A 23681-nucleotide genomic window follows, 5' to 3' on the forward strand; every position below is an offset into this window, starting at 1 on the left:
TAACTTATGTGCAGAAGTCAGTCCCAGATTTTTCATTATCTTAATGTCTTCTGAAGTACAAAAATTCAGAATTCTGATCTGTCAGATTTATGATTTTTTTCTTTAATGAATAGTTGTTTTGGTGTCAAGTATGAATTCCTTGATCCAACATCTCAAACTTTCCTTTAACATGCATTTTAATTATATTAACTTTTAAAGAATATTTAAAAGGACTTATTAAAGGTTGTTTCTGAGAAGTTATATTTCTGACACTTTTAGGACAGTCATTTATTTTCATGGTTGAGGCTGGAACCCAGGCTTTTCCATGTGCTAAGCAGATGCTTGTACTACTGGACTGAATGTCCACACCCTGGTGTTTTGAGACAGATTCACATTATATAACTCAGACTGACCTCAGACTCACCATGCTGCTCTGGCAAATGAGGACGTGAATTACTGCTATGCTTCAATGTGCCATGTTTTATTGATTTTTATTGTAGAAGTTTCACATAAAGATAAAAATCATAAAGGACAATTTAGTAAAAGCTGAAAAAGGAGCCCATATGTACAAAATCACCACAGAGATTAAGAAAATGTTACTGATGGGGGATGTCCTTCTGTACATATGTTTCTCTTATTGACTGTTTGGCCGATAGAGGCAGGAAGATAGATTGGGCTAGGAGACAAGGAGGATGCTGGGGAGAGAGGCAGAGAGGCACCATGGAGTGGATGCCAAGTAGCTGCCAAAGGAGTAACAGGTCTGGACATTCTTTGGTAAGCCAAGACCATGTGGAAATACATAGATTAATAGAAATGGGTTAATAATTAAGACAGAGCTAGCCAATAAGAAGCTCAAGCCATCAGCCAGCAGTCCTCCCCACCCCACCTCCCTGAGACAGAGACGGGTTTCTCTGTATTGTACAGGGAACTCACTCTGTAGATCAGGCTAGCCTCGGATTCACAGAGATTCTCCTGCCTCTGCCTCCTGAGTGCTGGGACTAAAGGTGTGCACCACTAACACCCGGCTCAACCAACAGTTTTATAATTAATATAGCATCTTGTCCACTTATTTGGGACTGAGAAGGGCGGTGGGACCTGGCGGGGCAAAACACAAAACAAAAAACAAAACAAAACAAACAAAAAACCAAAAAAAAAAAAAAAAAAAAAAAAAAAAAACAAAACAAAACCCCAAAACCCAGGAACATGTTACAGCATCTCAGAAGTCAATCATAACCAGAAGTCCCTTCCCTGCCCTTTAGTTACCCCCTCTCCTAGAGGAACCACCCATCACCTATTAGTGCTGTAGCTAACAGAGACTCTGCTATGCAATATAACGTATTTCTGTGCCTGTGACTTCTGCTCAGAATATTTTTGTTAGATTCATCTAGGTGTTGTACTGAGTTTGTTCACTTTAGTGGTGGTGTAGTTCTTCGTTATATGAATAAGTTATTTATTATTAATTCTAATGCTTATAGATACTTGTTGTTCTGCTATTTGGTTATTTCAAACAGTGTTGCTAGGAAAACGTTTGTGCCATTTGATAGATGGGTGAGAGCATTTCTGTTTGGTCAGTGCTTCGTGGGGTTGTTGTGTGGCAGAGATGACCAAATGTCCTAGCACAGCAGTTCCACTCCCAACAACAATGCAGGGAAGTCCTATTGGTATTACATCCTGGACACAGTATTTTCTTTCTTTCTTTCTTTTTTTTTTTTTTTAACAGATCTTGCCTCAAGTTTATTTGATCATCTGCAGATAGTGTGTAGATGTGTCACACCAGTCCATCTGTCTTCACAGTGGCAGAAACCATTTCTATGGGGCCTTGGCGCCTTTGGGAGCCTGAGCTTGAGCTGCAGCCTGGGCCTTTGCTGGAGCCGAGGCCTCTGCCTTGGTTTGAACCTTGGGCTTTGGTTGGCAGAGCCTATGACCCTTGGCCATGTACTTTCTAATCTTCTTCCCAAGCTTGGGGTGAGCGATGAAAGCCAGACGGCTCTGTTTGCAGCCAGGACCCTTTGGCATCTTGGGTTTTACCACCTTGGGCTTCACAAGAGCCTTGATGGCCTCTGTGCGTGCATGCATTATCTTTGCATTGTTTTGCTGAATCTTCTTCAGGCCTTTCTTGTTGTGTTTCTTGGCAAACCGCATGTTCCCCAGGAACTTGGGGTCAACCCCCTTAAGAGATTCGTATCTTTGTGATCAGGGTTACTTGATGCTGTTTCTGTGCCATTTCTAGGACTGGTTGTGTGTGGTGTGGTTCTTGGACTTGGCCATGTCTGAACGGTATCTGGCGGCCCACAGTATTTTCTTTTGCTGTTCCTTTTTTAAATTTTAGTCATTTGGGTTTGTGCTATCTTTATTTGTATTTCACTGCTGATTGGTGAGAGACAACACTTTTGCATATGTTATGATTTTTGTTTTTGCCTATTTGGATCTTTTAATGTTAATTCTTTTGCTTATCTTTCAACTTGATTGCCTGTATTTTTCTTATAAATTAATTGTCACAGACATACATGTTGTCTCTCTATATGTATGTATTTCAAATTATGAATCATATATTAGCTTTCCATCACTGTGACAAAACATGTGATCCAGTCAGCCTGTATATGGGAAAGTTTTATTTTGGTCCATAGTTTAGGCTCTATTGTTTCTGAGGTTGTGATTTGACATATAGGATGAGGGCACATGGTAGAGCAATGTTGTTCACTTCAGAGTAGTCAGGAAACTAAAGAAAGAAAAAGAATGTACTGGGATTCCAGAAGCTTTTTCAAGTGCACACACAGTACCCTAACTTTCTTTCACTAGGCACATCCAGTGGAGCTTGATCTACCTACCAGTGACAGCATCCATAAGAGAAACTGACTCCTTGCCCCAGAAGCCAACCACTGCTCCTCAATTATAGGGGTTGGAGTTCCTGAGTGCCTCCACTTTTCAAGCTGGGGCATTGGCTAAATTGATCCTATGCAGGTCTTGTACAGTTTATGAGTTTAACAGTCCTGTTATATCCAGAAGACACTGTTTCTCTCTGGACCTTCCTGAATTCTGGCTCTTAAGGTCTTTCCATACCTTCCTATGAGAGATGACCCTTGAGCCTGAGATACAGATGTGTGATATAGATGCTACATTTGTGATTGACATTCCCTGTACTTGGGCCAATTATAGGCTTCTGTGCTAACCACATTCCACTGCACTAATTGAGAGCTGCACTAATCTATGATAGAGAGATATGAATATAGAGGGCAGCTTGATACTCCATTTAACAAAAGAATAAGGAAAAGTTCATTCCTGGGGTACTTGAGCATTCTGGCCATGGGTTCTTGGCCAGATTTACAGTACCTAACCATGTATTTCCTTCTGTGGAGTGAGTTCAATCAGAAAGCAGAAAGGGTAGGGTGAGGAAGGGTCGAGGAGGGATAACTAATACTAAGGACCTTTGGAAAAGCCACATGGAAATGAATTTTCAAAATTTTAATTAATTTTTATATATGTGAGTGTTTTGTCAGATGTGTATCTATATAATACATGCATGCATAGTATCTGGAGGCTACAAAAGGGTCTCAGAGCCCCTGGGACTAGAATAACAGATGGTTGTAAGTCACCCTTTGGGTGCTGAAAGATCAGATCATGCTCTGAACTGCTATACCATTTTTACAGCCCTCTCCCCAAACCTACTGTTTGTATAGCCTCCTTTAAAACACTCAGAAGATTTAAATGGAGTTAACCAATACACAGGAGATAATGTTCATCTCAAAAGCCATAGGTTGCCAAATACAAAGCTGAAATGTTAGGTGTGGAATACCTCCTCTTGAGTTATTAATCAGAGGATCCCAGACCTCTCCCTCCCCAATACAGGCAATTGCTATTGTTCTTGGTTGACATAGCTTGATGGTATGACCCTATTGTTGACAACACTGTCCACTTTGGTCACAGGACATGGAGGGATCAAGTTAATGCTGACTAGGAAGCTTCTTCCCTGCTGGCTTAGCCAGGAGGTGTTAGCAGACTATGCAGACTTCTGGGGGAATGAAAATTATCAACAGTCTTACCTAGCTATGAAGTCTGTGAGTGAACATATGATCTTCCCAGTAGCATATTTCTATTGGTACTGTATTGGCATGACTATGGTGAAACAATTTAAATTTGAAGTGCAGCTTTACTCGCAGAAATGTCCTTGCTTAGTTATTGTCCTACTTCATTTCTTACTGGTCATCTCATTACCTCTGCACAAAACAGTGTGTGCTCTCATACTGCCCTAAGAGGGTAATGTTCTGAAGAAAATGAAGTCTCTAGGGAAGCCCCATCTAAAAATAAAACCTGAAGGTGTTGGGCCACGGATGTAGGCCAGATGTAGAGACAGCATTTTTAACTTTGCAGATTGCCATGGTGATGACATAAAAGTCACTCTCTCCTTGGATGATGAGAGAAGCAGCAAGGCATTTTGAAAAGAGATGAGATGTGGTGCCAAGAATCTCCTGGTTCTTTTCCAACTCCCCCACCCGTGCTGTGGTTACAGGCTTGCCTCTTTCTGAGCCGTTGTCTACTTATCTTCAAAATGAGGAAAGTAGCTGCTGTCTTTGGAGCAGTTTGTCAGGATTAGATAATGTCTCAGTTACTTTTCTGTTGCTGTGACAAATCACCATGGCCCAGGAGACTTATAGAAAAAGGGTTCTGGGGGGGGCTTATAGTTTCAGAGGGTTAGAGTTCATGACCATCATGTCAGGAAGAATGGCAGCTGTCAGACAGGCATGGCACCAGAGTGGTAGATGAGAGCTTACATTATCTGTAAGTAGAGGTAGAAAAACCTCAAATCACACCTCCCAGTGACACACCTTCTCCAACAAGGACAGATCTAGTCTTTCCCAAACAGTTCAACTAACTGGGTTCCAAGCATCCAAATATGTAAGACTATGGGGGCCATTATCATTGAAACTACTCTCTTCCCACCACAGGCTTGTGATGATATCGTAATCCAAAATGCATTCAGTCCAACTTCAGAACTTCATAGTTTTTCACAGTCTCAAGTTGTTTAAAAAGTCTTGGCTGGTGCACACCTTTGAACCCAGCACTCAGGAGGCAGCGGCAGGTGGATCTCTTTGAGTTCAAGACCAGCCTGGTCTACAAGAGCTACTTCCAGGACAGCCTCCAAAGGTACACAGGCAAATCCTGTCTCAAAAGACAAAAAAAAAAAAAAAAAAAAAAAAAAAAAAGCAAAGTCTCTTCTGAGACTCAAGGCACTCTCTTAATTGTAACTCCCCAAAGAAGCAAAATTCAAAGGACATACTTCTAACACACAATGGCATATGATATGTCACCATTCTAAAAGGAAGGAATGGGGACATAGTGAGAAAATATAGAAACAAAGCAAGATTAAACCCCAGCAAGGCAAACTCTAAATTTTGTAACTCAATGTCCAATGTCAAAGAGCTTAGAAAGAAGAAATCTCCAGTAATGGAGACTGGAGAATGGAAAAGACTATCAGAAAAAGTACCAAGTGACACTTGAAACTTTTAAAGACATAGAAAGACAGAGAATCAGAAGGTGACTCAATAGTTTAGTTTTTTTTTTTTTTTTTTTTTTTTTTTTTTTTTTTTTTTGTCGATGACACAAACTAGAGTCACCTACAAGGAAGAACTACCACTGAGGAAATGCCTCCATCTGACTATCTGTTAAGCAGGTCTGTGCAGCATTTTCTTGTGGGAGACTCTAGCCCACTATTGATGGTACTACTCCATGGGCAGGTGAATGTGAGCCTCAAGAGCCAGCCAGAAAGCACCATTCCTTTGTAGTGTCTTCTTGGTTCCTGCCTTGGCCTCCCTTGTGATACATAAATCAAATAAAGCCTTTCTTTTCCAAACTTCCTTTTTTTTTTTTTTTTTTTTTTTTTTTTTATCTCCGCAACAGATAAAAATCTAGAATAGTAAGATATATAATAGAAACTTTTCCTATGCTGGGGAAATAATCTGAATCTTCAGGTTGAAGAATTGTGAGAGATCAGCAAAGTGGATAAAGACAGCTTTAAACTCAGATTAATACTAGTGAAATTTGAGAATGTTATGTGAGGAACAGATTCTTAATGCTTCTAGAGAGAAGTAACACTGTCTAGCGAGAAGTAATGTTGTCTTTTAGAACTTTGCTCTTTCTCCTATTGGTGGTGGTGTGCCCTAATTCTGAACCTCCAAATCACTAAGAGACCCATTCTGATACAAAAGCAAAGTCTTTTTATTATTTAATGAGTTAACTATCTTAATTCCAACACAGCAGTTAGTGTGAAAAGGACCCAGAGAAACTTTGAGGTGGGGAATTTATTGGGAAGAGCAAGGGGTGTGTCTATGGTTACACAACAGCCTCAGGATTGGTGCACCTCCTGACTAGGGCAACCTGTTCTGTGTTGATTGGTTAACTGATTGCTATGACCTATAGGCCCTCCCAGGGCAGTTGCTATGGTCTGCAAAACACCAAAGCTACTGTAAAGCACTTCCAGAGCCTGCCATCTAACTTCTAATTGGTTCCTTGCCACATGGAGGATATCTGATCTCGTACTAACTAGGAGGTCAGGCAAAGTTAGGAAGCTCAGCACATTTTGCTGAGTCACAGGTGAGTGAGATACCGCCCCCCCCCCCCCAACACACACACCTGTAGCACCTACCATGCCCATTTGGGCATAGTCACAAGTGCAGACTTGATAGAGGATAGGACTAGGTCTGGGGTCCCAACCCGGGCTCGATCTCTTGCTTCTAGTTAGGTCAATGAGAGCAGCCTGTGTGGATCCTTGGAGCGGGAACTTATGGTGGTCATAAGTTTCTTCTGTAAGTGCCTTCTCCCCGAATAAAATTATATTAACCTTTCTTAAGCCCAATCCCATGAATCTTGATCCGTGTATCCATATAGAGGCCTACATCTTGTTCGGTATTTTCTGCAGCCTGTCATGGCTGCTAAAGAAGCAGGGGGCTGGGTGAGGGTCTGGTCCCTTCATTGGGAGAAAAAGCCTACCAGCACTTTAAGCTGGTTTTGTCTTGTGAGGAAGGAGCCAGAAGAAGTTTGCCATCATTATTATCTATCCATGGCTCCCCTTCGTCTGTCTGTTAGCCTGTCAGGGATCTGTCTAACTCTTGGTCCCTCAATAAAATAACACTCTTAGAATGACATTATAGGCTAAGACGATAGACTAATGTTTGTTTCAGTTCAGGTGTGGCGGAAGAGTAGGATTGATAGGTATGTATCCATGAAAGGCCACCAGTTGTGACTGTTGTCGAGCGTATTGCTGTGTGTCTGAGCTGTATCACTGTTGTTGTGTCCAAATTCTGAACCCCAAAACCATCAAGAGACCCGTTCCAATGCAAAAGCAAAGAGTCTTTTATTGTTGTTTAACGAGCTAACCCCATTAACTTTGGCCCTTTGTCTGTCCAGTGAGAAGGACCCCAAGAAACAAAGAGGCAGGGGGGTGGAGGTGGGTGGGGGTTGGGGATAGGGGTGGAACTTATTGAGCAGTGTAAGGGGAATGTCTAGGTACCCCTAGCAACAGTCTCAGGATTGGGCAACCTGTCCTGTGTTGATTGGTTGACTGGTTGCTATGGCCTATAGTCCCTCCCAGGGCAGTTACAATGCTCTGCACATCACTGTCATTCCATTTTTACTGTAAACCTCTGTAAAGCACATCAGCTAACTTATGATTGGTTCCTTGCTAAGTGGGTATCTGACTTCCTCATGACTGGGAGGAAGGGCAAGCACATGATGAGTCTTTTCTGCAGCCTGTCATGGCTGCTAAAGCAAGGGGCTGGTCCCTTCATGTTAACATCCTCCTTGTGAAACCCTCTAGTGTTAAGGGCCCCAGGGAAGCAGGGCACACACAGGAGTCTTCCTTCCTTCCTTCCTCCCTTCCTTCATTCCTTCTTTCCTCCCTCCCTCCCTCCCTCCCTCCCTCCCTCCCTTCATTCCTTTTTTGTTTTGTTTTTTGGTTTTTCCAGACAGGGGTTCTCTGTGGGCTTTGGAGGCTGTCCTGGAACTAGCTCTTGTAGACCAAGATGGTCTCGAAATCACAGAGATCCACCTTCCTCTTTCTTCCAAGTGCTGGAATTAAATGCGTATGCCACCACTGCCCAGCTCCATTGTTTCTTATAACTGTATGTTATCTGAAAATAACCCCCCCCCCCCCCCGCACTGAGGTGATGCCCATTTCTTACTCTGGTGTGTAGTTGAGATCCCAACATCCAGACACCATTTTAAAACCTGAAAAATATATGTTTAAGTTGGAGCAAAGAGATTCATCAATTGGTTTAAAATTAATTTGTTATGTCCATCTATGAACTTGTTAAGAATCGATTCATTTGAAAGAATGAGCTGGAGTTGTTTGTATTTCTTTACTGTTTGTGTTCCCTAAAGACTAGTATGAAAGTCAATAAAAAAGGGTTGGTTCTCTGGATGTATTCCTGGTACACAAAAGGACCTTGACACATCCCCCATGGAGGGACACTTCCTTGAACTAGAGACAGGAGAGAAGTCCTAGTCCCTACTTCAAATGATTTGACTGATTTACATAACCCTACCTGGATGACATAGCCCTACATGTGGAATGGGGGTGGAGGGATGGGTGGGGAGGGTGGTCAGGGTGCATGTGAGGGGGGAGAGGGTAAGACGGAGGGAGGGAGAGGGAACTGGGATTGACATGTAAAATAATAATAAAAAAATAATAAAATAAAAAAGAAAAGAAAAAGAAAAAAGGGTTGGTTCCTCACATCCCAACTGTGTTTCTCCAGTTTTAAAAAAAACTAAAGCCCATTGTTGGAGCATAGATATGGATGATCTGGCCATTTTCATGGATGCTGACTCCACCCCTAGACACTAGCCAACACACACTCTCTGATTTACCGGAAAATTAGTAAAGGTGGGGGATGGTCTGTAACCTGTCCTAAAGTTACAACAGTTTTAATTCTGTGAGTGGTGTTGCAAAGGCTTGGAGACTGAAACAGTTTAGCCAGAGCCTTTGGATTGGTTCTATTTAGTTTGCATGGAAATCACTGCAGTGTTCTGCAAAAGGAAATTGTTTTTAGCAAGTTTCCATGCAGATGGCTGCTGTTTATTGGATGCCCTTTAGTCTCCAGTTCCTGAAGGCTTGCTATCTTTATGTGTATTTTTACAAAGAAGAAGTAATAGGGAGAAGGAACAAAGATAACTTCTGGTTTCACATTAGAGACCTTTTCTCAATACATACATACATACATACATACATACATATAATAATAATTAGTGAAAGAGGCCATGAATTTGAAGGAGAGCATGGAGAGATGTATGTTGGGGGAATTTGGAAGGAAGGAAGACATATTGTAAATCTATTCTATCTCAAAAATAAAATATTATAGTTTGGATATAGTTTAAGATGAACTGCAAGCCTCAAAGTAATTTTTAAAAATGACAATTAAAAGAAATTAGAATTTTTCTCTTACATAGGTAGGCCTGGCAAAGATGAGGATTTTTTAAAATGTGGCTAATTCTTTTTTCATTTTGAATTTTTTTATTTTATTAATTTATTTTTTACATTCCAAGGATAAGGATTTTGAAAACCCATTTTTTTTCACTTTTAAAGAGGCAGTAGTAGTCAAAATAGTCTTAAGATCCTTAAAATGTTTGTATTTATATATATTCCCATATATAAAATATATCAAGAAGTACAGTTATAAGTTATTCTGTGGAGTAAAGAGTTTAGTATCTCAGGGAAGAACTGTTGTCCTATAGGAAAAACACCTATTCTTCAGTAAGAGTAATTACTTCTTAAAGTTAATTATACCCTCAAGCAGTGAGTAGATTTTTTTTTTTTAAAAAAAAGAATAAACCAAGATTTTGAACATTAAAAAAAGAGATGGGTACAATGATCAGAAACTGAAATTGGTACATGTTAAGGAAACAGCTGTGGATAGCTGGTGCCATGGATATAGGGGCTTCAGGGTATGCTGAAGTCACTGAGAATCAGAGAAGCAACAGAAAGGCAATGGCTGGCACATACCCCTCACCTAACCCCACCCAAACCTCACCCAACCTCCACCCAACTCCAACCTTCTCCACCCAACTCCACCTGACCCTCACCCAACCCCACCCAACTTCCACCCAACCCCAACCTAACCCCTATGGAACTTAACATTTCCAGAGACACCTGTTCCACTGAGGAAAGCAAAGTATTTAGAAGTCTCAGAAGTTTTGGATATGCCTAAGATGTTCAGCAGAGGAGTCATGAAGTTGGACCATTCTTCTCCACATCTGATCTGTGTCTTTAATTAATTTGTAGCACAAAAGGAAGTGAACCATATTTGTCAGAATTTTTGTGTTAGGGAGGTAGCTAAGTTCCTGTATTAACCTCAGTGCCAGAGGGGTCAGTCAGGTATTTGAATGGTTTTAATGGTTTTCATAACTTAGTTGTTTTTTTTTTGTTTTTCGTTTTGTTTTTTTAATATTTATGTTGACATAGTCTTGCTGGGTTGCCCAGTCTGTCATGGAACTCACTAGGTATTCCAGGTTGGCCTCAGACTCAAAGCAATATTCCTGCCTCAGGCTCTTTAAGGATTTCAAGCCTGAGCCACCACTCCCAGGTTTAGACTTAGGGCTTTCTTCTTCCTTCCTTTCTTCCTTCCTTCCTTCCTTCCTTCCTTCCTTCCTTCCTTCCTTCCTTTCTGTGTGTGTGTCTGCAGGTGCATGCACAAGTGCATACCTGTAGAGGCCAGAAGTTGAGATCAAGTGTCTATCAATCTCTACTTTAGGTTGGCAAATGAGCCTCTGTCTTTGAACCTGGAGCTTACTGAGTTAGCTAGACTGGCTTGCTAGCAATCTCTGGGGAGTCTCCTGTCTTCACCCCCCTCACCTTGAGATTACAGTATGTGCCACCATGCTTATCCTTCTGGGAGGGTGGATGCTGGGGCTATCAACTCAGGTCCTCATGCTTAGAAGGCAGGTTACCATCTAGGCCATCTCCTAACCCCTAGACTCAGGCTTTACTAAATTATAATTTTGAGGCTTTAATTCTTTCTTTTAAACACATTAAACATAGTTTTGGAGATTGAAGGCAATTTATCTTTTCTCTTAAGAGTAACCAAAGCACAATAAAATTCATATTTTACATGCCATTAACATTCAAGTTTGGCATTTGGGTAATTCTCTCTCTCCCTTCCTCTCTCTCTACATGCAGTATAAATGTCTCAATAACATCACATTACAAGCATCTCTCTGTTTTTCAGGTCTGTTGCATGAAGGAAGGGGTGGCATGGGAAAGTCTAACATGACTGCCCTACTTTGCTTTCTGTTATATCGATACAATACAGATCAAAACCTATCTGAGGAACAAAGAGTTTATTTTCACTTACTGTTACCAGCTATCATGGTAGGAAGCCAAGGCAGGAAATCTGGAAGTAGGAACTGAATCAGGCCAATGGAGAAATGCTGCTTACTGACTTGTTGCTCTCCATGGCTTGCTCAGCCTCTTTGCTTAAACTATCCAGAATGACCTGCCCAGAGGTGGCATTGCCCACTGTGTGCTAGATCTTCCCACATTAAGAAAGTGTCCCACAGACAGGGCCACAGGACAGTCGTATGGGGGGCAGTTTCTCATTTGAAGTTTTGTTTTCTGAGATATGGATAGGTTTATGTCAATTTGACAGAAGCCAAAACAGCACAAGGACTGCTCACTCACTAAGTCCTGTCACTCTCAAGTCAGACTGTGAAGAGGTGATAGATGAACATCGGGTTTGGGTTATGCAGAGGCCTGAGAAGATTCTCATCAGAATGTAATAATTGGGTGTAGGTATGGAAAGATGGTTCAGTGGTTAAAACCACACACTTGCAGAAGATCCCCAGTTCTTTTCCTAAGATCTGTCTAGGTTGGTTAGGTGGCTCACAACTGCTTGTTAACTCCGGCTTCGGGGGAATCTTCCGCCCTCTTCTGGCCTCTGTGAGCCCTGCACTCATGCCTTCATGCCCTACATAGACAACACACATATACATGTAAGACTAGAACTCAGAAATTTGGTTTGGGCCACAGAAACACATTTTTTACTTATTTGTATTTAGATAGCAACTGGAGAAACAGACAAGGAAGGAGGAGATGAGAAGCAAAAGACCAAGCTAGTAGATTTTCTTTTTGTATGTATCTTGTTAAAATTACACTAAATTGAATTGCTTTTAAAAGACGTGGATTTCACATTTAATGCTTATTCTTCCTGAGATGTACTAAAACAAAACGTTTTGCCTTTGTTCTGTATATTTAGTTTTTGGGTGGTGTTTCGGTTGCACTGAGGTTTGTTCCAATAGAAATTCATGTTGAAGATCCCAATAGAAATTCATGTTGAAGATCGGTCCTCAGTATAGCATTGTTGAGAAGCGGTGGAACTTCTAAGATGCTATTAGCACTTGGGGGGGTTCACCTCCAGGAATGGGTCAGTGCTGCTTCCGGGAAGTGATTTTTCGCTCTGTGGACTGGACTGGTGACCGTGAGAATCAGTTGTGCTGATCTGGGGCTGCCTGTCAGCAGTCAGGGAAGTAGGTGAGAAAAAGCTAGTTCTCCTGTAGAGTGTGGCCATTCTCATTTGATCCCGTTTACAGCCGGACGTTTTTGCCCAGCCTTGAGCTTCTTGCACGGAGCTGTGTGTTTGCTTGTGATTGCAGTGAGAGACAGGCCTCTGGCAGGGTTTCCAGTCCTAGTATTCAGTCACTTTCTTGTTTCCATCCTCACCTGAGATTTCTATGGTCACTGCTAGTCAGTGAAGATGTACAGATATTTTGGTTTCCTCAAAACAACATTTTTCTGGAAGTTCTGGAGATGAAGGCTCTCTCTTCTGTGTTGTTAGGCTGTTTACCATAGCAGCAACTAGTTGGTTGGTTTGTTGCCTAAAAACATTTAAAAAAAAATACTAATGAACTTTAAATTATACATCTGATTCTTTTTAATATATATATATATATATATATGTATGTATGTATATTAACAAAAATCCATTCAAAGTGATTTTCAAGATGCAGTGTCCTTCTTTGGTTAATCTTCTCTCTTTAATCCAAAATCCAAGACAGTTTGTTAATCATTTTCCTTTTAGTGACTGGAACATAGAATGCCCTCAATAGATATCTGAAGGCTGAGTAGTAATTGAGTTAGAAGTTTGTGTAATGGGAAGCTTGTAAAACAAAAGACACTTTGGTTGTGTATGGATAATATTTTGCTTTTGTTTCTCCCTATTTTTAATTGTTGTTCTTCATCATGACCCCCCAAAACTAAAAAATCCTAAATCTAATTTAATTATTTGTAATCAGTTAATTTTATTATTTAGGAAGTAGAATCTAGGGCCCCTTGCATGCTAGGTGAAGGCCCTAGCACTATACTTCCAGCCTTAAGGACATTAAGTATTTCAAACTTACCATTGCAGATTTGATAGATGTTTGTTGAAATAGAATTTAAAATTTTATATTACCTTTTGCTTATTTAATTATTGTGTGTATGTATATGGTAGATTATGTATATGTCACAAAACACTTGTGGAGATCAGTGGACAACTTGTGGGAATCACTTCTCTCCTACCACATGGGTCCCAAAGATCACATCGACTTTGTCATTCTTGGTGGCAAGTGCTTTTACTCATTGAGCCATCTTGCCATCTCTGAAAGGCAGTTTTAAACATTTTAGCTCAATTGGCTGAACATGATTTAAGCTGTGAATTTAGGATTAAAATACCTATTTGTTGGGCTGGAGAGTTGGCTCAGAGGTTGAGAGCACTGGCTGTTCTTTTAGAGGTCCTGAGTTCAATTCTCAACAACCACATGGTAGCTCACAACTGTCTGTAATGAGATCTAGTGCCCTCTTCTGGCATGCAGGTATACATGCAGACAGAACATTGTGTACATAATAAATAAATTAAAAAAATACCTATTTGTTGATATGGTTTTCTCTGGAGGTAGGTCTGTACCAACACTGATTTATGTACACATAATATTAGCACTGCATACTTGGGGTCTTTCTAAGTAGACTGACATGATTATGGTGAGAAACTATAACAATTTTTGTTCCTTTTCCATTGCCTCTTGATGATTATAGATTTTCATAGCCACAAATTTAATATAACATTTTATCCAAATTTGTATTTAGAGTGACTATGAGGTTATATAAAAATCTAGTAGGTAATGACAAAAATTATCTATACAATGAGAGGAAATAGTAAAGTCAGTATTTTATGCAAACCAACTGCTATTTTTCTTATTAATAAAAGCTGTCTACATAGGACAGTGGATTGTAGATGCGAAGGTAGTAGAAAAACCTTGACTGGACTGCAGGTGCTGGATCTTGGATCACAAATGAGATCCTATCTCTACCCTTCACACCCCAAGAAATGGATGAATGAAATATTGACAGTTACCCTTAAAAATCAATGGCTGATTCTAAGGCCATATAATGTGTGAATTGTAGTTTTGTTTTAACTTTCTGTGTATTACTTCTAACCTTTTAAAGGTTTGCCAAAAGAATCTATCCAGAAAAATGATCCTTTGTAACTAAAGAGATTACCCCCTCCTCCCAGGCTAAGAACAACAGAAGGGAGAAGCCATGTCAGAATGTGGGTTGATGTCGATAAGTACTTCCCTTATGTACAATTGAGGGCTAAGTAAAAGGTAAACAAATCTCTGAGAAAAGGTAACCAAGTATCTTTGTAAATTTTCTGAGTATGTTGTGGACATGCAGCTATTTTTCTCCCCCTCTTCTTTAACACCATCTTTGTTACTTCTCCTGGCAAATTGCTGAGTTTCAATTCTTTAGGAGAAGAAATAGAAGTCTGTGTATCAGGGAAAAAAAATGATGAAAACGGACAGGCTTGCAGCTGGAATCTGTATTGATGCTCCTGGCCCATGTTGCTGTCAAGGACACACATGGAAGCCTGGGGTCTGGGCCACAACCTATGACCATGTTAGTGTCTAAGGGCTATGCAGCTGCTGAGGCCAGGCTGACTTGGTGGCCAGGGCTGTCAACTGGGGCCACTGTATTGTTTGGATCAGGCCTGTGGCAGAGGGCCGTGTCTGGTTCCGTGACCTGACCCTCTGGTATTCCCCCTACAGCAATCAGGAGAGAGGGCACCTTGCCTTGAGCAAAACAGTAGAGGTGATGCTGGTAATGAGAGAGAGAGAGAGAGAGAGAGAGAGAGAGAGAGAGAGAGAGAGAGAGAGAGAGAGAGAGAGAGAGAGAGAAAGAGAGAGCGCTGGATCCAAGGGCCTGAGAGCAGAACTGGTCCCTTTCCTTGCTGTAGGCTGCATTGGGTGAGCTAGCCAAGGCAGTGCTGGGGAGCTTATCTGGGTAGTGAGGATGAGGGAAAGCTAGTGAATTGACCAACCTAGTTACCAGCCAGGTCCAGAACAAGGGCTATGAGTTGGCCCACTCCAACATTCACCAGATCTATGAACTGTTAGAGCATGTGAAGGAGATGAATCTACAGATCTAAAACAGCAGGATCTTCATGACACAGGGCAACAACAGCATAGCCAAGATGAACTCTGATGAGAGCCCATTAGCAGTGTTGTGGCAGAAACCAGAGGCCTCAAGTCAGACCAATGACTCATGACAATAAATACTTGCAAGTAAAGATGAATGGATTAAATGGTAAACTGTGTGACTCAAAGGGACACACTACAGCTCCCATGTTGAGATTCTTCTAGTTTTGTTGCTCTGTTTTGCTTTGTTTACTTTTTGTTTTTTAAGTTTGTTTTTTTTTTGGGGGGGGAGGTTGCAAGGACAGAGAGTGTATGGGAGGTGACAGGGAGATGAGTGGGATCGGAATGCATTATGTGAAATCCACAAAGAATCAATAAAAGTAAAACACAAAATAGACAGGCTTAGAAGAAAAGAGAGAATATGAGAAGAAAGCTTAGGAAAAATAACTCATTTATCTGAATGTCTTTTTTCTAGTGTGTTTGGTGGGGAATTTTCTGGAGAAGGGAATGGCTATGACAAAGGAAAAGGAGAAGATAGAGAAAATGGGGGAAAGAGGAAAAGGGGCAACAATAAAGAGGCAAAAGGGAGAAAGGGAGGAAGAAAATCCAAGAAAATTTTCAGATCTTAATTGAAAATAACACCATTCTTACTTTTAAGGGCTGACAAACCTAAAGTGTGCTATTACCACATATTAAGCAGGAATTGAGGTTAAGTTATTTTTGCTATCAAGCTTCATGCTAATGTAAAGATGGAATAAGAATCCGTAGGAAAGAACTGTTGAAATTTGTTCTAAGAGAATTAGTGAAATGATTATTAATAGTGACTGTGGAAAGCTATGATGCTACTGAAATTTTCTGTTAATTTTAAAAATATTTTTATTAATTCTTGGAGACTTTCATAGAGCGTATTTTGACTATATTGATACCAAGTTCTTTTCTCAATCCTCTATGATCCACTGCCCCTTCCCTCTACCCCCAACGTTGTGTCTTCTTTATTTGATTCAATAATCCATTGAGTTTTGTCTGTGCCATCCATTTATGCTAGATGTAGGGTCATCCAGTAGAACTTGGAACTATACTCTTTAAGAGAACTATTTCTCCTCCAACAAGGCTATCAATTATTCATTGCTTCTCAGTTAGGGATCTCATGAACCCACTTCTGTTCCTTGATAGAATCTTGACTGATTGGCTGTATCTTGTGCAGGTCTTGTTCAGGCATCCATAGCCGCTGTGAGTTCATAAGCACAGTGGGCCTGCCAAGTCCAAAAGGACCATTTTACTCAGATCCTCACTAACCTCTGACTCTTACAATCTTTTCCCTCCTCTTCCCCAATGGTCTAGGACTTAGAGGAGAGGGCTACTGCATGCAGTCTTTTAAAAAGCATCAACCATAGGTTTTGACTTCTATCTTTGGTTCATTAATGTATTTCAAAATCCATCTTGCTTTATTAACACATATTATAAATTTTCCATTATAATTAGTTAAACAATACAACAGTGACATTTTAGTGTTGGTAGGTTAGACAACACAGTTTTAGAGGTTTAGAAGGAATAAGAGTGATCCTATATGATGAAAGATTTAAAAGTCAAATGTGTCTTCAGCCATACTCTCCTGAACATACTTAGCCTCATCTGACCTCAGAAGCTAAGCAGAGATGTATAGTCCTTGCTAGTACTTGGATGTTGTGACAACAGCAGAATAAAATGTGTTTACTAATCTTATCTCATGTTCTTATTTTTAGGCAAAAGGATTCTTGTGGAAGATGGAACTTTGTTTGTTTTCCAGTATGTATATCCAAGCCCATCAGTGGAACCTGATCCTACAGTGCTGTGTTGAAATGCCTGAAGAGGACCCACGTTTTTACCTGAGCCTCCTATCCTCCTAAAACCATGGTTGTCTCAGCAGTTTTGACTGCATCCCATACCGGGACATCCAACACAACATTTGTAGTTTATGAAAACTCTCACGTGAATATGACAGTGCCCCCACCATTTCAGCATCCAAGCCCTAGTCCGCTGCTTAGATATAGTCTAGAAACCATGACTAGCACTGGATTTAGTTCCTTAGCAGTGAACAGCACAGCTACAACCCCAACACCAGCAGTTTTTAAGAGCCTAAATTTAGCTCTCCAGATCATCCTTTCGGCTATAATGATATTTATTCTGTTTGTGTCTTTTCTTGGAAACTTGGTTGTTTGCCTCATGGTTTACCAAAAAGCCGCCATGCGTTCTGCGATCAACATCCTTCTCGCCAGCCTGGCTTTTGCAGACATGCTGCTTGCCGTGCTGAACATGCCCTTTGCCCTGGTGACTATTCTTACCACCAGATGGATATTTGGGAAATTCTTCTGCAGGTTGTCTGCTATGTTCTTCTGGTTGTTTGTGATAGAGGGAGTTGCTATCCTGCTCATTATTAGCATTGATAGGTTCCTGATTATAGTTCAGAGACAAGATAAGCTAAATCCATACAGGGCTAAGGTCCTTATTGCAGTTTCCTGGGCAACTGCTTTTTCTGTAGCTTTTCCTTTGGCTGTGGGAAATCCAGATTTGCAAATCCCTTCCCGAGCCCCACAATGTGTGTTTGGATACACAACTAATTCTGGATACCAGGCTTATGTGATTCTGATTTCACTCATTTCTTTCTTTATACCTTTCCTGGTGATACTGTATTCATTCATGGGCATCCTCAATACCCTTCGACACAATGCCTTGAGGATTCATAGCTACCCAGAAGGAATATGCCTCAGTCAGGCCAGTAAACTGGGTCTCATGAGTCTACAGAGACCCTTCCAAATGAGCATTGACATGGGCTTTAAAACACGTGCCTTTACCACCATCTTGATCCTCTTTGCTGTCTTCATCGTCTGCTGGGCCCCATTCACCACATACAGCCTTGTGGCAACCTTCAGCAAGCACTTTTACTATCAGCACAACTTCTTTGAAATTAGCACCTGGCTACTCTGGCTCTGCTACCTCAAGTCTGCATTGAACCCACTGATATACTACTGGAGGATTAAGAAGTTTCATGATGCCTGCTTGGACATGATGCCCAAGTCCTTCAAGTTCTTGCCACGTCTCCCTGGTCACACAAGGCGACGGATACGCCCTAGTGCTGTCTATGTGTGTGGGGAGCATCGGACGGTGTTGTGAATACCGAAACTCTTAAGATATTTTGGGACATTATGGTTCTTTATTGATGACTTTTTTTTTTTTTAATATGGCTCTAAACTTTTATTAGTTTCTATTGTGTGTGTGTGTGTGTGTGTGTGTGTGTGTGTTGTAAAGAAAGAGTGGTAAGTACTTTGATCCTGAAACTAAGGACACACTGTAAGAAAGTGGTCACATATGTTACCTCTAGATTAAGAAAACTTTGTGGGAGGTGTTTGTTGAGTGGTTTTATTTTTTAACACAAATCATGATTGTGCATCATGGCACCTGCAGTTAATTTGAATTGTAGGTGTTTTTTTTATGCTGCTGAGGCAAGCTTGGTTGAGTTAATCAGTTCCTTTTCCTTTTCTACAAGACACTGCTGCTCTTTGACATCAGATTGGAGTCAAATCCCTATGCATCTCAGTTGGTAGATACTTAGTTTTATTTAAAAAACAAAACCCAGGGAGGTTGGTGACATTTTAAAGATTATTACAATTTACTTTGGTGCACTTTAAGAGACAATGTACAGATTAATTCAGCTGTGTTTTTAGAATTGTTTGTATATATGACATATTGTGCTTTGGGAGACATGCTTATAATTTCTAGGTAGTTTTTATTAAAAATGTTTTAGCTGCATGTACAATTTTCAAAGGAACATAGACACAGGGATTTTTTTTTCAAGCATAATAGTGAGTTCTCAGAGTGCCAGGGAACCATTGAGGAGGCACATTTCAGGGAGGAACAGAATGGGAGGTTGGCTGGTCCAGCTTGTGGCCATCTTGCTGATTGAAACATTCTCACCAAGTTTAGAGAGAAGGGGTCATCACTGCAGTGGGTGCTGTGTACAAGGCAGTGAGCAGTGCTCTGTTTTCATGGATTTCTGTGAGGTAGGTATCATTTGTTTCCTCTGTAAGAGTAAAGAAATCCAAGTTTCAGAGGGATAAAAATCCTCTGAAAAAAACCTCTGAGGTTTTGATACACCTGCTGGGCTCCAAGCATCTGAGGTGCAAATGCCGCTGTCCCTTTCTGCCACACAGACTCCTCATTCAGTTGGAACCTGTCAAGTCAAGGGGGATGCCTCATACTTTACATATTTTTATTCTCTCTCACCTCCTCTCTTCTTCTCTTTTTTTTTTTTTTTTTTTTTTTTTTTTTGAGACAGGGTTGCATGGAGACCAAATAGGCCTTGAAGTTGCTATATATCTGAGAAAGATTTAGAATTTCTAAAGGAAACAAATGAGTTAGGCCCACCCTTTATAGTGGGTGGGCCTGAGGATAAATATAAAAATCAGATGATTTTTCAATCTCTGAAACAAGTGACTGACAGTTCCTGAGTGCCCAGGATCTTGCCTTGCTGCTTTGGAGGCTTCCAGCCATCTAGCTGGGTTCTAATATAATCAGGAGTGGGACCTTTTGCCTAACAGAGCTAAAGTTTGTCAACTTCAGAGGTATGCCTTCCCAAGGGAGATAAACCCTGGTCTGAGCTGAGATTAATTTTAGTAGGTTAGGCTTTGGATTTTTCATTCTTTTTCTTAAGTTGTCTGCCTGTCCTGGTGAATCCAGAAGCTTGGTCAGCTTTGCTCTGCTACCTTATAAAATAGCCAACAGGGGTGAAAGAGTGGCCTTCTGACTGCACTCTGGGCGAAGGCAGATGTCAATGTGTCTGTCCTTTAACAGGGATGGGTAGCACCTTTCCTGAACTTTTGTGCTTTGTGAGCCATTGGGACAAACAAGTCTGTGCTTCTTCCCAAACTGGGTTGCAGGAATTGCTGAGGTCTTACCCAGCCCTTAAGGGTTTTTGTTTTGTTTCGATTTCCCTATGTGAGTATAGTTGGAAGAGCCCAGCCTACTTTACTACCATTATCTGGTCTCCAGTATTACTTTACATTTGCGTTGTTAGCTCTGTCTTAAAATGGTGTCTGAAGGGCTCTGGCGTGGTCATCAGGAATCAGGATGTTGGAAATTTGTTGACAGCACCAAGAGGCAATTGTAATCATGTTGGAAATCCCCTGACTGTTTAATCAGTTTTAGGGACTGGTGTATACTATTTACCACATTATGTTGAGATCATTGGATATGATAGCGACCTACCTCTTTAATTTCTAATTTATGTTTATCACAGGTAAATATGTCTTTGTTCATTGGGATCTTATAGGACTGGAACACTGTAGTAGATAGTAGTAGCACATTGAAATGCATTTTGCTTTCCGTTGTCAATATAAACTGGATTGGAAGTAGACATTAATACAGATGCTGAAAATCCAACTTTCAAGAAAGATAGCACTGTGTGTTGATGCACTCTGCTAACCCTTGAGACTCTTTTTGTGGTTGTAGCTGAACTGTGTTTCTGTCTTCCGGTTCGTGTGCAGTTGAAGGTACTCTTTTCTGGTTAGAGGCAGCTACACTTGGCAAGTACACCGGAGAGACTGCTGAGCCAACATGTGAAAAAACTGTGGGGAAGGAGACACTGAACAGCAGCTCTCTTTACACTGGCTAATCCTTTCAAATGACAGTTTACAGATCACTTTAAAGGTTTTTTTTAAAGTTTGTTTGTTTTTGTTTTTCGAGACAGGTATCTCTGTGGCTTTGGAGGCTATCCTGGAACTAGCTCTTGTAAACCAGGCTGGTCTCAAACTCATAGCAATCCACCTGCCTCTTGCCTCTTGAGTGCTAGACTCAAAGGCGTGCGCCACCACTGCCTGGCCATTTTAACATTTTTTATTGTATGTACCTTTTGAAAGCTTCAGGAAAATAATATTATGGTGCATCGTCAAAGAATGTAGGCACAACATTGCATGCTGCCTATTATCCCATATTTTCTTGATGGGGAAATACCACTATTGACCACTGTTGACTGACATCATTAGAAATTATTTATTTTTCCTCCTAGCTAATATGATGCATGAAAGAGGTAAAATATTTATTGTCAGAATAAAACAGTAAAGAAAAATTTCAAGTAGTTGGCAGTAGTGACATTTAAACTTTAATAAGCATTTGAATATCCCCAGGGAAGGTCAATACAAATTCCCAGTCTCTGGGTCAGTGGTTGGGCACAAGAATGTTTATTTTTATTATATTGAATATTTTGCCTGATTCTGGTTCATATGGTGACTGGGGCACAGTTCCAAGAAATACTCCTGTAGAAAATAAGTATATCATTTAAATACTGTCTTTTGATCTGCCTGCCTCTGCCTCCCGAGTGCTGGGATTAAAGGCATGCACCACCACCTCCCGGCCTGGCTGTTTTATCTTAAGCAGTTGTGTGTTGGAAGGCAATGGTGATTCACAGTGAAATAAAATCTACTTGGTTTATGCCTGTCTGGTGGGCACATGTGCTGGTGTGTATTTGGCCAGCAGCAGCTTTACTTTCTTTTCACTGGAAAAATTTGATGAACCATGTGGTTTCACAGTAGGGGGTCAAAGAATGCCAGAATGCTAATTAGTATAGCATTTCTTTCCTGCAGATGCCTCTATAGGGCATCTCTTCATTACGTGTAATTTCCTGAAGAGAGTGAGGGGAATGTAAAGACTTATCTAATTTTTAGTTCCCTGCCTAGGCCAGTTGTTCAATTGAAGCATGAAGTAAAATAAAATAGCCTTTTAATCTTCATACTTTTGTTGGAGACAAAGATTTAATTTCTCTGATCTTACTTTGTTTACATGAAAATATGTCTGTATATATCACAAATATTTCCACATGCTTGCTGTTTTATCCTGTCATGATTTATATTTGAGATTAAAGTAGAGCTAGACTCAAATTTATTTCCATAACCATAATTTTGATGAACTGCCTTCATTGAAAACTTTTTATAACAATGAATAAGAATATCAAAGCACATGTTTGTTATTACAAGTAAATGTTAATACATTTCTTAGCTATCTATAGGTACTTGTCATTTGTAATTAAATTAATTTATTTTAAAGTGGTACTCAAGTTTTAATGATTGAAAAACTTTTAATTAGGAGTTGTAACATTTAAATCTCAAAAGTATGTTTATTAGTTAATATTCTTATTACAACCAAGAAAAGAGCTACGAATAAGAAAAGGAATAAATATTTAATATTTCTAAAGTGCAGTTTTGTTTTTATTTAAAAACTTCATTTCATCCTCGAAAAATTTGGCTATGAATAATGGAAAACTGAGTTTCATTTCAAATTCTATTCCCTTTGGATTATTGACTTTAAGTTAGCTGCCCAGTATATTTGTGCAACTATATTCTTGTTTTAGAAGTTCTAAGTGAAGTTCTGGATAGAATGAAACCTAACAGAAGATGAATATTAGGAGACAGTGAGGAGATTCTGTCCTGGAGAGTTATGAAAATGTATTGCTGAGTCATTTGAATTGATGAACATTTGTGAAGCAGAGAATGCTGCTATGTGGATGGTATGATTCCTGCTGCAACTCCAATTCTAGGAGTTCCTTTAGATAAACATGGGGATTGTTTATCTGAATATCAGAGTTGCAGCTTTGTGCCTATTAGATAGGGGGAACAGATTTCCTCTTTTTCATATGCAGCTGAATGTATTTTTTCTTTAATTCTTCAAAAGAAGGTTACATTGACTATGTAGTTATTGTTTTCTTCTGAAACAAAAAGGTAAGAGAGATTTAGCAAAAACAGTTAACATGCTGTATTTAAACCTACTCACAACTGTGGAAATAATGAATCCAGCAGCTTTTACCTTGACACATCAAAGTGTAAGCAGTTGGCTTTGCTGTGGAATGAAAACAAGTTCCATGGCTATGTGGGATCAGATCTACCCAGAAAGAGAATTCTAGTAGGAGACTGAGACATTTATTGAAAAGAATTAGTTAATACAATCATTGGGCTGGTTATGCAGAGCCAAAGGGCAGAACTGGATGGACAGACTGGTTCAAAAGGGAGGTGTCCATGGCTGGAATTTCGTCTTCCTTGGAGAAACCTTAGTGCCTGCTTTTAAGGATTTCAATTGATTTAGGCCAGGGATTTACCTGCTCCTCCTCCCATTGCTAAGAAGATGCCATTAAGCTTGACCTTTTTTTTTTTTTTTTTTTTGTTCTTGTTTTGTATTCCATGTGAGTTCTGGGAATGAAATTTGGGTCCTCATTCTTGCAAGGCAAACACTTTACAGCCTAACAATTT

General features: G+C 40.2%; 1 protein-coding gene and 1 pseudogene across 1 annotated transcript in view; one reads left to right on the top strand and one right to left on the bottom strand.

The window, feature by feature from the left end:
• Gpr63 (G protein-coupled receptor 63) overlaps positions 1–18831 on the top strand; it is a 34914-nt gene extending 16083 nt beyond the window's left edge. The window contains exon 2 of the mRNA XM_051198648.1: positions 17154–18831. Coding sequence (XP_051054605.1) covers positions 17302–18561 — 1260 coding nt within the window. The 5' untranslated portion in view covers positions 17154–17301 and the 3' untranslated portion in view covers positions 18562–18831. The remainder of the gene's footprint in view (positions 1–17153) is intronic.
• LOC127232526 (60S ribosomal protein L29-like) lies at positions 1774–2254 on the bottom strand (annotated as a pseudogene).
• Positions 18832–23681: the final 4850 nt, after the last annotated feature.

This window comes from Phodopus roborovskii, unplaced genomic scaffold (genome assembly GCF_943737965.1).
Source record: "Phodopus roborovskii unplaced genomic scaffold, PHOROB, whole genome shotgun sequence".
Classification (NCBI taxonomy): Eukaryota; Metazoa; Chordata; class Mammalia; order Rodentia; family Cricetidae; genus Phodopus; species Phodopus roborovskii.